General features: G+C 46.1%; 1 protein-coding gene across 1 annotated transcript in view; it reads right to left on the minus strand.

Moving 5' to 3' along the window:
• The window catches only part of GABRR2 (gamma-aminobutyric acid type A receptor subunit rho2), a 57,590-nt gene that overhangs the window by 12,591 nt on the left and 29,082 nt on the right, over window positions 1-15,917 (minus strand). Inside the window, exons 3-6 of the mRNA XM_004044403.4 lie at window positions 4,651-4,718; window positions 2,006-2,229; window positions 1,005-1,087; window positions 670-810 (exon numbers count right to left, since the gene is read on the minus strand). Coding sequence (XP_004044451.4) covers window positions 670-810; window positions 1,005-1,087; window positions 2,006-2,229; window positions 4,651-4,718 — 516 coding nt within the window. The remainder of the gene's footprint in view (window positions 1-669; window positions 811-1,004; window positions 1,088-2,005; window positions 2,230-4,650; window positions 4,719-15,917) is intronic.

The following is a 15,917-nucleotide window of genomic DNA, read 5'->3' on the forward strand; positions in this document are numbered from 1 at the left end:
TTTTTTTGAGATGGAGTATCACTCTGTCCGCCAGGCTGGAGTGCAGTGGCGCAATCTCAGCTCACTGCAACTTTCGCCTCCTGGGTTCAAGCAATTCTCCTCTCTCAGCCTCCCGAGTAGCTGGGATTACAGGTGCATACCACCATGCTTGGCTAATTTTTATATTTTTAGTAGAGATGGGGTTTTGCCATGTTGGCCAGGCTGGTCTCGAACTCCTGGTAGGTAGAAGCCAGAACCTATTCTAGGCTACATTATTTTAATAATCAAAATTTAGGCTGAGCATGATGGCTCATGCCTGTAGTCCCAGCACTTTGGGAGGCCGAGGTAGGAGGATTGCTTAAGTCCAGGAGTTCGAGACCAGCTTGGGCAACATAGTAAGACCTCATCTCTACAAAAAAATTTTAAAAATTAGCTGGACATGGTGACAATGCCTGTAGTCCCAGCTACTCAGGAGGCTGACGTGGGAGGATCACCTGAGCCTGGGAGGTTGAGGCTGCAGTGAACCATGATTTCGCCACTACACTCTAGCTTGGGAGACAGAGTGAGACCTTGTCTCAAAACAAAAAACAAAACACACACAAAACATATTTTCCTTGGGGTTAAGGCTGAAGAAGAATTCAAATGTGCTTTCTTGCACATTTGAATCAGATTGTGGCAAAAGATAGCTACCAGTGCTGCTGTAGAAGGCCAGTCTGGAAGTTGTGTGAAATTTCTGAATCAGAAACTGAGACAAGGAGATCTTCTCATCTGTTTTTAGGGATTCATCCCCATTCTTCCAGTACAGCATTAGATCTTCATCTGTATAGGCATCTTTGGGAAGAGGAAAACAAGTTAATTTGACTCCTTCGCTTCTGATGCAGGGTGAAGTAACAGGGAAATCCTATGCCAGTCCAGAAGTAAATAGGTCTTAACGCTGGCAGGCAGTGCTCAGTCTCATGATTACTAAAATGGCACAAAGATCAGAGAGGAAAGAAAGCGAAGGAATTAGGAATGCTGATACTTACAGCTCTCCAGCTCCAAAGAACAGGTCTGGGAGTCCAGGGGAAAGTGGCTGAAGTCCATGTTGCACATGGCAGTGACCGTAATCCTAGACAACCCAGAGTCACATATTGGCTTGTGCAGTGAATTATTGGCTCCTACATCTGCCCAGAGCAAGAAGGCACAGCACACAACTGAGCAGCTGCCTCCTCACGTCTGCTGCAGAAGTTTGGAAACATAGTTATCTGAGTTATAGAACCTTAAATTCTAGAGTTTTGTCTTCTGTAGTAGAGTATTAGTGCTCTGCCAGATCCCCATTACTGGGCTGGTGCTCCCCTTCCCCAGCCACTGGTGATGCTGGCTGCTAATGGCTCTCTCCTGTGCCTCTCTCTGGGCTTCGCCCTCAGCCAGCAGGGCCACCTCCTCCAGAGATGCCTGGGAGGCCCCCTCATCAACTTCCACCAAAGGCCAGAAGTGTCTAGTATCAGCATTGCATTCTGGTGAACTGTACAAGCAGACCAGGGGGATGTGGTACAATGAGCTTCATCAGTGACAAGTAAGAAAAAAGCATTTTTTAAAGATGTGGAACATGACTTCTTATGTGACTCCCCGTACTCCAGAAGCCAATCTGCAATAGCACTCAAAACACAGTAGCTACTTTTTTGGGGGGTGGGGGGGGGGGCTTTTTTTAAATCTATTTTTTTTAAAGCTTTTTTAAAAATCTTTATTATCAATCAACTAGAATCACATGCTCTCAGGGAACAGAAGGTACAGTATGTGGAAGGTCGTTGTCTCATTCAGGCCAAAGTAATCTTCTCACCCAAGCTTAAGACCCCCAATGATGGGGAAGTTGTCCCCTGCTGGGGTGGCCATGTCATGTTTAGATAGTTCTGACTAGCATCAGAAGGCTCCTCCCATCCAGGAACCCACAGACCCAACCGCAGTGACAGTCTTCAGGGCCAAAGGGCCTGACCACACATACCAGAACGGACACTGGACAGAGGAACAATGGCCCCCAGACAGCTACCTCATGCTGTACAGCACGTGTCCATCTGGGAACACCCTCAGCATGATGTTGTCAGTGGTGGTGTCATGAGTGAACGATCTTTTGGAGTGAACAAAGAAGACATCAGGGACCCAGATCTTCTTCACCAGCCGGCCATCGAAGGTCATGCTCTTGTTGCTGGCGCTGGAGAAAGCTAGCCTCTCATCCTTCCAGTAATGCCGCAGGTACAGGGTCATAGTGAAGTCCTGTGGCAGCCGGGATGAGACCAGACAAAAATGGCTTAGAAGGTTTTCTTCCTTACAATCAACCCATCATTCACTACTGTGGTGGACATCTCAGGCTCAGCATCCAGATTCAGAGGTAACAGTTCTGCAGCCCTGTGGCAGGATGGCACTGTGCAGTTGGAAAGAGAATGGCTCATTTTTATGCATCATGCACTTGGAGCCCAGGAGACTGAGCAACCAGCCCCTCAGGCTTTGCAAATGAAAACTGCAGCTGTGATGCTTGCAGCCTGGCCTGGTGGCCAGTGGGGAAGGATTTCTCCAAAGCTCGGCTCTCTCTCACTTAGACCTCTGCACACATGGTTCCTTACCCATTGGCTAACCATTCCATTTCAGCTTAGTGGCCACTTCCAGAAACCTGGATTGTCGAATGTCCCTCTTAGGAGGATTCTTGCCATTAGGCTTATAAGATCCTTGAAGGAAAAATTGTGCTTGCCCACCATTGCATCCCCATTCATCACAGAATTTAGTGCCTGGCAAAGCACATAGTAGATGCTCAATAGATATTTGCTGGTCGAAAGATCGGGGAGATAAATGGATGAGGGGATGGGCAGCTGCATACCTACTATAATTTCTGCCTGAAATCTTACCTTGTTCAAAAGTGTCTCCTTGCCTGCATGGTTGATTCCTTAAGAGTTTGGTCCTTGCCCATAGCCAAAGCTGACACAGGTGCAAATGGAAAAATAACTGCCCAAAAGATCCTCTTCTAGGTGGAGGAAGGCTGGAAAGAGTTCATGGTTGTGGTGGGCCCAGAGGGAGCCCCAGGAAGAGAGGAAAGAATGAGTGAGCACTGGGATAGTGCATGCATGAGAGTCTGTCCCTAGACTGATCCTGGCTCCCAGTGCATCAGCAGCTGCCAGGAACTCCCCCCTCCACACACACGGAGAGCAGCCAATACATGAGTAGGAAGAGACCAGCCAAATGCCCCTTCTGGCTATTTCCCTTCTTGGTCACAGAGCTGAAGAGCAGGCTCTGAGGGCCATTGCCCAGGGGAAGTGCAGATTCACAAACACCAGCTGTGTATGGCTACCTTGGATGTTACCTACCTACTGCTGGAGTCCACCTGCCTTCCCACAGGTTGGTGGTTGGTTTGCGAGAGGCAGGTCATTCTAGATACCTCTCCCTGTGATCCTGAGCCACACAGGACAAAAGTCTTCACACTCAGCACAGACATCTGGGTTGATTCAGTCTAGGGCAGCCAGGCTGTTCTAGACACAGCTGGTTCTGGAACTGGGCTCAGCTGTTGGATATCCAAAGGGGCTGGCAATGTACAATCTAGCATCTTGGAAACTGTCATACCTGCACCTTTCACACCTGGGCCCCATATTTTACCAGGTGCTGGAGCTGTGGGGGGTGCACAACCTCAGTATCAATCATATCAGCTCTGCCATGCTGGGTCCATTAGGAGCAAGGGGCGTTCCCACTCTTCAAGGGCAGATGACAGCATTGCAAGTGGGATGCAGTGCTGGCAAGAGGAGCCTCCCCGACTTTTATTTATTCCACACATTTTCAGGGCCTCTGTGGGGCCACACTGGACTAGACTTGGAGATATTGGGGTAAAGAAAAACATGAGTCCCTGCATTCATGGAGCTTATAGTCAAGCATGGAAGACAACCAATACATAAGAAAACTCCCCAAATAAATATCTAGCACAATTATAAATGATGATGTAGGCTATGAAGAAAAAACAGAAATTCTTTAGATCAGGAGGTCAGGGAAGCCTCTTTGATGAAGTCTCATTTTAGCTAAGTCCTGAAGGATAAGAAGGAGATAGCTGTCAGGAGGGCCAGAGCTGAAGCATGCTCAAGATCCCTGAGGCAGAAGAAAGAGGAAGTTTGCAAACTGAAAGAGAGGCATACAGAAGAAGGAAGACAGGAGGCTGGGGCCCTGGGGTGGGGGGCACACCTCTCCACTGTGAGCCCTGCAGGACACCCAGGCCTGTGGTGGTAGAATTGGGGTAGACATGGAGTGGGGGACACTGCCACAGAGTGAGTAGGGGGACTGCACTTGCAGCAGGAACTGAACATCAGAAAGTTGCAAAATTTCAGCCTGAAACTGTCCACCTCCAGTACCCCACCAGGTGTGGTTCGCCCGATCACTTGCATTATTTGTGGAGTGTGTTGAAAATGCAAAGTATCACTCCCAGAGATTCTGAATCAGGAAGTGTGAAATGGGGCCCAGGAACCCACATTTAACCAACTCCTTAGGTTATTTTTACCCATGCAGCGAGAATGCCCGCTTTAGATTTTACTGCTCCGGGGCCGACTTCCAAGTGCCCATTTTATCACCTCCAGCTCCCGCTCTGCCCACACGGGCACAGCCTGCACTACCGAGGCCCACTACACTACAGGCTCTCACTATGTGTCACTGGAGGCCACTGCATACCATGTCCACCTCGGAGATGCTGTCCAGGCTCTCCACCTGCACGTCCACGCCCACCGGGATGGCAGGGCCTGCAGAAGAGCAGAGACAGCTGGTTAAGGCACCTTCCTCTCTACCTTTGGGCTGGGAACAGCCCCAGTTGGCTTCCCCCGGGGAGCCAGGACTGGAGCAGAGTAGGGCAGAGGTTTAGAATTCTATGAGGGTTTCTTGCTGGTTCCTGACCTGTTGGGTGTCTGAGCTCTCTCCACAATGTCAGGGACTGTGCCTGCCTTATGTGCCATCCCTGGGCCAGGCTGAATGTGTAATCCATGCTTATTGGATGAATCAATGAGCTGATCACCGCTTTTTACATCCCAGGGCTGTCTCTGTAGGGTAGAGGTAATAATGTGGCTGTAGTGCCTGACTGGAGACCCTGGTCATCGGGCCTCCTGTGACATCTGAAAAAGAGAATGAGGCCTAAGAGCATCCAGCTCTGGGCTGGGCACCTGCATGCCCTGGTCTGGATTCATTTGGTCATTCAGGCTCTACCTACAGAGACCCTGACATATAGCTGGGGTGCAGCCCTCTAGAGGCCTTCAACCCGGGGTGAGACAAGATCTTCTCTGTGCAATGTCACATCACAGCAAAGGACAATGAAACCTTGTCAGGCCATGTCAGATTAGAAGTATGAGAAAACCCAGCACGGAAACTAGCACTCAACTTCATCTGGCCTACGGCAAGATTTCTAAAACTGAGTTTGTCTGTGGGGTCCTGTCCTTTTCCTTGAGCTGGGTGATGGTTACGTAGATAAGTTCACTTTAGGAGAATGTAGTGAGCGGTACACTTACAATGGGTGCACTTTTCTGTGTGTATGTTATGCTTTAGTAAAATGTTTTTTGGATTTTAATATTTTTTTAAACTTAGAAAGGGAAAAACCAACAACCTGCATCTGTCAGGCGTGTTAATGAATGCCATCACACTGGAAGTCAGGTGCAGCTGGGCTGGGCCTCAGCGGGAGAGGGCATTGTCCAGAGGCCAGCCTAGCTGCACGTGGGTCCTCTGAGCCCTGACCAGGGAACACAGGATCAGGACGTTCTGACCCACTGTGGTCTGAGCGGGGAACACCTTAGGGGGACTTGGTGAGTCTGAGTCCTGAGGAATGAGCAGAACTGGAAGGGGCTGAGACTTTGGCCATGGGCAGGGAAGGAGGACCAGAGATTCCCACACTGCGTACGTAGGAACTAGAAAGCCCAGTCCTCAGCTCCCGCCCAAATGCAGGATAGAGGTCCTCTTGGAAGTAGTCCCGGGTGGGGGATGGCCTCGCTGACTCCCCCATGGCTCCCCATAGGCTTGCAAACACTTGAAATCCCACCGTTAAAGATTTCCTGTTTTGGCTGAGCCTGATAGAATGGAAGTATTTTATTCATTACTGGTGAGGTTGGGTGACTATTTTCTGTATTCTTAAACGTGAAAGAAAATAAGTACAATGCATTAATTTTTCCCTCTCAGATAAATCAGGGTATAAGTTGAGCGTTCTATTTTTCTCTGTTCCTCAGATGATAGCTAAGATCAGGGCCCATGAGAAATCTTTGCTCTGACAGTCGTCCGTATTCTCTCTTCTTTTGAGACAGAGTCTCGCTCTGTTGCCCAGGCTGGAGTACAGTGGCACAATCTCGGCTCACTGCAACCTCTGCCTCCCAGGTTCAAGCAATTCTCCTGCTTCAGCCTCCTGAGTGGCTGGAATTACAGGCGCCCGCCACCACACCAGGCTAATTTTTTGTATTTTTAGTAGAGGCCAGGGTTTCACCATGTTGGTCAGGCTGGTCTCGAACTCCTGACCAAAAGTGATCCGCCCGCCTCGGCCTCCCAAAGTGCTGGGATTACAGGTGTGAGCCACCGCACCGGCCTGCATTCTCTTTTTATTCCAGGCTCCGGAAGTGCTTTGAGGGTGCCAGAAATGGGATGGTCCCTGTGGGAGGAGGCCCCTCCTCAGGGCTTACCAATTAGCCTATCTTTCTCCCCTGAGGGCCTTGCAACCCGAGGGAGGGTGTGTGGGCAGCCTGGCCAGAGCTGTCTCCTAGTACCTAGATCCCGCTCCCTGCTAGAGGCTCCCAACACCATTCATTCCCTCATCCTGGGGACCCTTCATTAGTCTGAGGTGTTCAAATGGCCCAGAGTGGCACTTTAAATTCTGGGGTAGCACAAGATGTACTGTACTCTGCCTGTTCCCCATCTCTCCTGTGCCTACTTTCTCTAAAGTGCCAGGTGACCTGCTGGATACAGCAGTCCCAAGAGCCGCAGGGAAGAAACAATACAGCGATGGCCCTCTTGGATTCATGTTCTAGTGGCCTGGTTTTCAGATAACATGCGCAGTGTTTGACCAGGAGCTAGTTTTGGCTCAGGCATTTTCCAGATAAAATGTCAGCTGGCTTGGTGTTAGTTACTGTGTCTGTCTGTTCTCAGGGCCTGGCTTGCTCTTCAGAGCTCCAGTGCCCTTTTAAGGAGAAATTTGATAAAAACTGCAAGGGAGGCATCAGTGCTCTGGAGGTATTGCCCATGCAGAGTGCAGGTCAAGGTCTCAGATGCCCAGGTTGTTGGAGGAAAACAATCTTTCTATTCAGGAGGTCCCAAAGCCACATTCAGGGAAACTCGCACCTCAAGTTTCAACAGAGACCAAAGGCCCTGCCCTCCTTGGTCTGAGCGCTGCCTTTGACCTGCCCCACTGCCTGGCTCTCAAGATCTCCACTTTGTGGCCCTTCCCAACCTAGATTTGGGAGAAATTCTTGCAAATTACTGGTCTTTCTTCTTCTTACATGAACAATTTTATGTTTTGAGTGGGGCTAAGTCCTAACAAGTCCTATTTAGAAGGAAAGTAGTCTCATTAAACTAATGAGGCTTGGCCCCTTAACACTGCTGTAGGGTTTTCTGCTTTAAGAGAGGAGCTGGGCTGGGTGAAGTGGCTCACATCAGTAATCCCAACACTTTGGGAAGCCAAGGTGGGTGGATCATCTGAACCTAGGAGTTCAAGACCAGCCTCAATAACATGGCGAAACCCTGTCTCTACAGAAAGTACAAAAATTAGTTGGGCATGGTGGCATGCACCTGTAGTCCCAGCTACTCAGGAGACTGAGGTGGGAGAATTGCTTGAGCCAGGGAGGTCCAGGCTTCAGTAAGCTGTGAGCATGCACCACTGCACTCCAGCATGGGCAATAGAGTGAGACCCTGTCTGTAAATAAATAATTTTTTAAAAAATAATGAGGGATCTGGTAACGCAAAGAGACTTCTCTTTGGGATTTCTCTTCTCTGGTGAGATTTCAGGCAGTGTATCCAGTTAGGTGACAAATTCAAGGCAGCATAAGGGAAATACATGCTTAGCCAAGGGCTCTTCTTGGTTCCTAACTTTCCGCTTTAATTTTTCTTCCCATGGTCCTGGAAAGCACACTTTAGGGATTTATCACATCCAGCAAAACACTGAAAAAGATAATAAATCATGTCCAAATCAGGTTCACTCCAGGAATACAAAACTGGTTTTAACACTAGAAAATCAATCAAGGAATTCCAGTAATAGCAAGCTAAGTAATTCACACTAACATTTCTATTGAAAATTTAAAAATTGGACAAAAATAGAAAAATTTACTTTTTTTTTCTGTTTTTAAGACAAAGTCTTGCTCTGTCACCCAGGCTGGAGTGCAGTGGCATGATCTCGGCTCACTGCAACCTCTACCTCCCGGGTTCAAGCAATTCTCGTGCCTCAGCCTCCCAAGTAGCTGGGATTACAGGTGTGCACCACCACACCTGGCTAATTCTTGTAGTTTTAGTAGAGATGGACTTTCACCGTGTTGGCCAGGCTGGTCTGAAACTCCTGGCCTCAAGTGATCCGCCCGCCTCAGCCTCCCAAAGTGCTGAGATTACAGGTGTGAACCAATGTGCCACAAGAAAAACTTACTTTTGAAGACATCAAAGTTAACAAAACAGGCCAGGATTGGGGGTCTAGGTGAAGCAGAGTCCCAAGGGGATGGCCCAGTATTTGGATCTACTTCTCTTAGGGGCATTTGCCAACTCAGGAGGGGAATTGAGAGGCAGAGAGATGCTTTTGATGACTTCAAGGGGCTGTGGGACAGGATTAGGGCCCAAGTGCTCACTTAGTGGAGCTTCGTACTTCATATATTGTACATTCCAAAGACTGCATTCTAGAAATGAAGGTGGACCAGAGTAGATAAACCGTTGTAGGGTTCACAGCTTAAATTATGTCAGTCACTGAACACGGATTAAAGCTCTCTGGAGTGGTAGTCCCCTCAAGCAACCTCGGGTGTTAATGCCACCAGGCACCTGGCAGAAATAAACATAAATCCTCTCTGGAGGAAGATAACATCATCCTTGGTCTCTAATTTTTTCTATTAAAATATAAATATAAATTATAATATAAAATATAAATATAAATTATAAATCATTATATTATACAAATTATAAATCATTATTTATATTATATAAATTATAAATTATTATTTATATTATTTTATAAATAAGTTCATAAGCAAAAATAAGCAGGCACATCAGAAAATAAGGCATACACAATAACCAGCAGGAAAATAAAGAATATAAACAGATCCATAGGGGTCTTTGGATACTGAAATAAGATAGACTTTAAAATATCGAAGTTTACTATGTGCAAATAGATTTTTAAACATTAATATTGAGAGTTTCTGCATAAAACTGGAAAACTATAAAACTTAGAATCAATATAAATTTCCACATTAACAGACTACAAAAGAAAATTCTTTACCTCAATAATTGCAGAAAAGCGTTTATTAAAATCAGTACCTATTTATGATTTTTAAAAAAATGAATAGAAGGGAATTTTCTCAATGTGATGAAGGAGAGCTACCAAAAAATCTACATTAAATACCATCTTTAATAGTAAACCATTGTAAGATTTCCTTGGAAATTGTAAATAAGACAAGAATGCCATTGATGCCACTACCATTGTCCTAAAGGTTTTAGCCAGTGCAATAGGAAAAGAAAAAAAAGTTATGACAGTTGGAAAGTTATGACATTATTTGCATGTTGTATGATTGAGTACATAAAATTTAAAAATCGTAGATAAACTATTATACTGATAAAAGAGTTTAACAAGATTGTTAAATATAGTTAGTATATAAAAATCAATTACATTTCTCTATACCAGCAGAGTTTAAAAAAATGATTTTTTTAAAGTATCATTTATGAAAGCATCAAAGGTACCTAGAAATAAGTACATAGTAATAAGTCTATGAAACTATCTGAAGTCCTCCATGTAGAAAACTATGAAACATTATTGAGAGAAATTAAAGCAGACCTAAATAAATGGAGAAATATATCATGTTCATGTATTGGAATATTCACTATTTGACATGATTAGGCTTTCTGTCCCCACCTAAATCTCATCTTTAATTGTAATCCTCATTATCCCCATCATCCCCACTTGTCAGACCAGGTGGAGGTAATTGAATCATGGGGGGTGGTTTTCCCCATGCTGTTCTCGTGATAGTGAGTGAGTTCTCTCAAGATCTGATGGTTTTATAAGGGGCTCTTCCCCACTTTGCTCAGCACTTCTCCTTCCTGCTGCCTTGTGAAGAAAGTGCCTTGCTTCTCCTTCGCCTTCTGCCCTGACTGTAAGTTTCCTGAGGCTTCCCCAGCCATGCTGAACTGTGAGTCAATTAAACCTCTTTCCTTTATAAATTACCCAGTCTCAGGCAGTTATTTATAGCAGCATGAGAATAACTATGTAATACAAATAACTGACAAAGAGCTAGTATACAGAATATATAAGTAACTCCTAAGAGTTCCATTAAGAACAAGTCAAATAAACCAATACAAAAACAAGCAAGAGATTTGAATAGGCATTTCACAAAAGAGGAAATTAACAATAAACATATTTGTGTGATGGGTACACTAGAAGCCCAATGCCCACCATTACACATGTATTTAACAAAAACACACATGTACCTGCTGAATCTAAAATCTAAAAAAAAAAAGAAAAGAAAATAATTACTACTACCACAACAACAAAAATGATAAACATCTGGAAAGGTGCTCAACCTCATTAATAGCTCCATTAAAACCACAATAAGATATTCTTACTATATACTAACAAAAGTGGCTCAAATGAATGGGTGACTATCCCAGGTGTTGGCAAGGATATGGGGCAACAGGAACTCTCATACCTTGCCAATGGTGGGGGCGGGGCTGCAAATTGGTACCACTACCTTTCAATGCATTACCTAGCAAAATGGAAGCTATGTATACCCCATGACCCAGGGACTCGACTTCGAGAAATGTATGTGAATGTGCACCAGAAGACATACACAAAAATATTCACAAAGCATTCTTTGTAATAGCTAAAAGCTGGAAATCTCCCAAATGTCTGTCTCTAGTATAGGATACATTGTGGTGTATTCATACAATGGAATTTCATAGTTACATGCAATAACATAAGAGATTTTCATCTTATGGATGAATATGTACTGTATGCTTTCATTTATATAAAATTCCAAAACATACAAAGCTAAATTATGGGGTTGAAGATTATGTATGTTGGAGATGAAAGAATAAAAAGTCAAGGAAGTAATGGCCAAAAGGTACCTGACTGGAATGGCATATGGAGAGGTGATGGGTTTCTGGGGAATAGAAATATTATTTTTCTTGATCTGAATGATGGTTCACCTGGGTGTTTATTTTAAGCTATTTCACTGTACACTTGTTTAGCGTCCTTTTCTCAATGTGTATTATAGCTCAAAGTTTTAAAAATAGTAAAGAAAAATAACACCTATTAATATTTGAGAAACCAGTATTTGGAAACAGTGGCTTAAAAGCTTGTCTGAGAAGGTGAGGCTGAGGGGCTTGAGTCTCAAATCTAGGCAAACCGACTAGGGTCTCAACTTAAACCCTACCTTTCTTCTAGGGGGCTTTTCCTGAGCCCCTGGGTAAGGTTTTGGGGTCCCCACAGTGTCCCATTCTTTTCGTAGTGTAACACTCACCTGCTTCCTTCATCAACTTTCAGGGAGAGCAACTGTCTTTCTGCTTTGTCAGCCTCCAAAATCTGCACTCAAGAAAACACCAGAACCCCCAACTCCCACTCACCCACACTAGTGTGGGGCGAGGAGGTTGGCATATCAATAGAGACCAAGATCTAAGGTCAAATGGCACAAAGTTCCACTGAGGTGTGGGAGGAAGAGGAGGACGGGAGGTGTTGATGGCTTTGTGGTCCCACAGGTGGGTCATTCACCAACCTGGACTCAGGAAGCGGGCCCCTGAATTCCCTACTCCTGGCTTCCCCAACCAGCTCTCCAGTGGTTGAGGGGCCTCTGTTTGCTGTGGCTCACAGTATGGGCCAGTACCAAGAACGACCAATACCAAGAAGTGGATGATAAGCCCGAGAAACCACCATGCCCTGTGCATGGGCTGCAAGACGAAGCCAGCTCCCGAGCAGGGTGGAGCCGTCTTTCTGTCTCTCAGATCCCCGGCCTGGCCCTGCATCCCCTCTCTGGGTGTCCTTCATGCCACCCACAGCTGCTCCTGACAGTTTGCTTGTGTTTGTGCTCTGTTATCCACCATCATCCTCGTGTTGAGATTGTCTGTGTGAGGCAGGCAGCGGGGAGCCCTGTGTCCATGGAGTCCCTGAAGACCGGTGAAGGGATTCTGTGAACACCCTGAAACTGCATATAAAAAAAGTGTGCATGCGTGTGTGTGTGTGCATGCATGCGGGTGTGTGCTCACTCTGGTGTGTGTGTGACAGAGACAGAGAGAAGCAGATATTTTTAATTACTATTCTGGGAAACAGACTTTCAAAGGACTGTGATTCAAAAAACTTTTTTTTTTTTTTGGTTTATTTTTAGAGATAGGGTCTTGTTCTGTCACCCAGGTGGGAGTGCAGTGGCAAGATCATAGCTCACTACAACCTGGAACTCCTGGCCTTAAGGGATCCTCCCTCCTCAGGCTCCCAAAACACTGGGATTACAGGTGTGAGCCACTATGCCAGCTACAAAAAAAGTTAAAAAAAAAAAACCCCACTGATACACTGCCTGTATCTGAATTTTGTCACTATCATTTCTTAGTAGTGTGACTTTGTACATACATAATTTCTCTTTCCCTCAGTTTCCTCATCTCTAAAATAGGTATAATAATTGTACCAACTTCATATGGTTATCAGGCTATCATTAGGATTAAATGTGCTCATCCATGTAAAGCCCATGGAAAGGTTTGACATATAAGATGTTCTCCATAAATAGTTACATTGTCTGGCTGTGGTGGCTCACGCCTGTAATCCCAGCACTTTGGGAGGCTGAGGCAGGTGGGGCACCTGAAGCCAAGAGTTAGAGACTAGCCTGGCCAACATGGCAAAATCCCATCTCTACTAAAAATACAGGAATGAGCCAGGTGTGGGGGCTCATGCCTGTAATCTCAGCTACTTGGAGGCTGAGGTAGGAGAATCGCTTGAACCCGGGAAGCGGAGGTTGCAGTGAGCCAAGATCGTGCCACTATATTCCAGCCTGAATGACAGAGACTTAGTCTAAAAAAAAAAATATATATATATATATATATACATACATACATATACATATACACATACACACACATAGTTACATCAACATTGTCATTATTATTATGGCCTAACTCACTTACCTAGAGGACAGAGCCTGAGGCTCTTACTCCCATACTTCCCTCAGCACTCACAGAGCAGACAGTCTGGTCTGAAGGGGGCTGAATACACATTGGAGGAAGGAATGACTCTGCCAACCTCTTAGCACTGGTGTCTATGTCACTGAGGGTCACACTCTGCAAATCTGATTTCCTGAGGGGATCACAGGCACCCAAGATGGGTTGCCTGCCATGCCAGCTTACTGCCTGCTGCCCCTAGACTCCACAGGCCCTAACAAGGGTCCTGAACTGTCTCCTGGCCCTGGGCTCCAACGCTGCTGTCATGGGTGAATGCGGTTTTGCTCAGCTCCAGCAGAGTGGGCGGAAATAGAGCATTCCAACCTGTGCCACGGAATAAAAGGTGGAAGCCAGCAGCAGAAAAATCTGTGAGCCACACTTGAAGAAAAGTTGGTCATTGTCGGCAATGTGTGCTCTCAGTTATTATGGAGATTTTTTAAAAACTATTTCTGAAGTTCTGGATTATCAGTCAAGGAGAACTTGCCACATTACACTGAAACAAGAACACAGCAAGGATTTTCCCAAAGAAATGCTGTGCTCAGTGAATTCTTCAGGCTCTCTCACAAGGCTTCGCCTTAGGATGAAATTTTGTCAAACTTGTAAAATGAATTGAAGCAAAAATAAGTAATAACGATTTTTCACTGTTTCTCTGAATTTGATATTTTAAGTGTCACGATATTTAAAGAAATAGATCCACATCAGAGATGAATTTGAATAAGACCTTCCATGTGTCAGTGCTTCCTAGGGTCCATGTGCCTGCACTGACTGAGTGGTTCATACCTGTCCTGACTGTGTCCACCAGACCAAGCCCTGAGCAGACTGCAATTCACAATATGGAGATGCATAGGCCACAGTTCCTTCCTCCAGGAGCTTAAAATCCATGGAGAGGAGCAACTGACTCTGTTTCAGGACACATCACAGAAGTGAAAAAGAAGCATTCATAATATGATCCAGAGGAAGGATCAGTGAAGTCCAACGAAAGGCATTGGAGAACATTTCACACAAGAGACAGCTTTTGCTGAATTTAGGCCACAGGCACTGGAGAAAGCATCACCAACGGGCTGCATTTGGGTTGGACTTTGAAGCACTAGTTACTTCTAACAGGTAGCGGGAGGAAGAAGGGCACTTCAGATTGTGTGACGAGCATAAGTGTAGTGTGGCAAGTAGATCATTCCCCCACACTTCTCAGATGTGCACTTTTTTTTTAAAGGCAGTTTCTTTGATCCATCTCACAAGCCCTTATGTCTGTTAAGATGTCTGTTAAGTGTGGAAAAGTTGTAATGAACAGCAGCTCCGTGTAGTCCAGGTTTTAAAGTGTTTCAGATTTCCTCCCACCGTAGATGACCTGTGGCACAGAGGCAAAAGGGGGCCCTTGAATCCTTGCTTGCTGGCTGGTCTCTGCCACTAAGCGCTTGTCTAGACTGGTGTCTGCTGAGGTCCAAAGGATCCCATCTGTCTTTTGGCAAATCCATGGTCCTCTGACCTCCAGCAAGGAAATCCTCTCACGCTAGGGCCTCTGGGTCCAGACTGGAGCCTATGTTGGTCTGCTGTCCATCTCAGCACCCGCGTCTGCTTACTGCACACTGAGCACTCATGGACTTCAGAAGGCTGTCATGCCCCTCTCTGACCTGGTGGGGGCAGTCACTCAGCTTCAATTCATCCGTCCAGCCACCTCCCTCCATCACGACTGCATTACTACTCCTTCCTCATACTCAATGTAGCAGCAAACGCTTGCATACGTGCACACACACTGGCACATATGTACACACTCTCTCACACACACATGCAACCTCCCATGCTAGGCCCAGCCAGCGAGCCACCAGCCCCCCTCCTCCACCACACCCACAGAGATCTTGGGCTCCCTCACATACTGATCTTGCTCTCCAGAAGGAAGCAAGGACACGTGCATTTGACCTCTATGTCTACCCATCTGTCGTCTTCCCCTACAGCTCCCCACGAGTTGGGCTTGCCATGTCCTCTTCCTGTTCATTAGGAATTCCTCTTCAGGCATCCAGGCATTCCATCTCACAATTCTGCCTTGATGGCAGAAGTGATGTTTTATCTTCACAGTGAAAAACCCCAATGGACTAAGTTGACATGGCTCTTGCTATGAGAGTCCAGGGTGATTTGGACTAGAGGTTTCTGATGATGAAGACACATTGCTTCAATATCCACCATTATCCTTGTCACCATGAAATGACATGAAGATGCGACTGTTTGTGGAGTCGGAAGCAAAATATATAGGAGTAGCATAGGGCATGGAAAAGTTTGTTGTTTGGGAGAAAGTGTGGCAAGGTAAACTGGGATGGGATCCTGGAAAGGCCTTCTATCCAACAGCAGCCCAAGCCCACCACCAGGCCCACAGAGGCAGCCCGAAGTGGGGCTTCCCACAAGGTCAACCTGCCCAGCTCAACAGGCTTCAGACCGAAGTGGAGAGTGGCAGCTGTCTGCTCACCAGTCTCCCCCTTCCAGATCCTCACTTCCCCAGCCCCTCCCAGAGTTCTCCCATTCCCACGATACTGTGCAGCTCCGTGTTCTTGACTTCGGGCAGACACGTGGAACTGGTGACTACGGTGCCGACCCCATCCTGTGTGCTG

This window comes from Gorilla gorilla, chromosome 5 (genome assembly GCF_029281585.2).
Source record: "Gorilla gorilla gorilla isolate KB3781 chromosome 5, NHGRI_mGorGor1-v2.1_pri, whole genome shotgun sequence".
Lineage (NCBI taxonomy): Eukaryota > Metazoa > Chordata > Mammalia > Primates > Hominidae > Gorilla > Gorilla gorilla.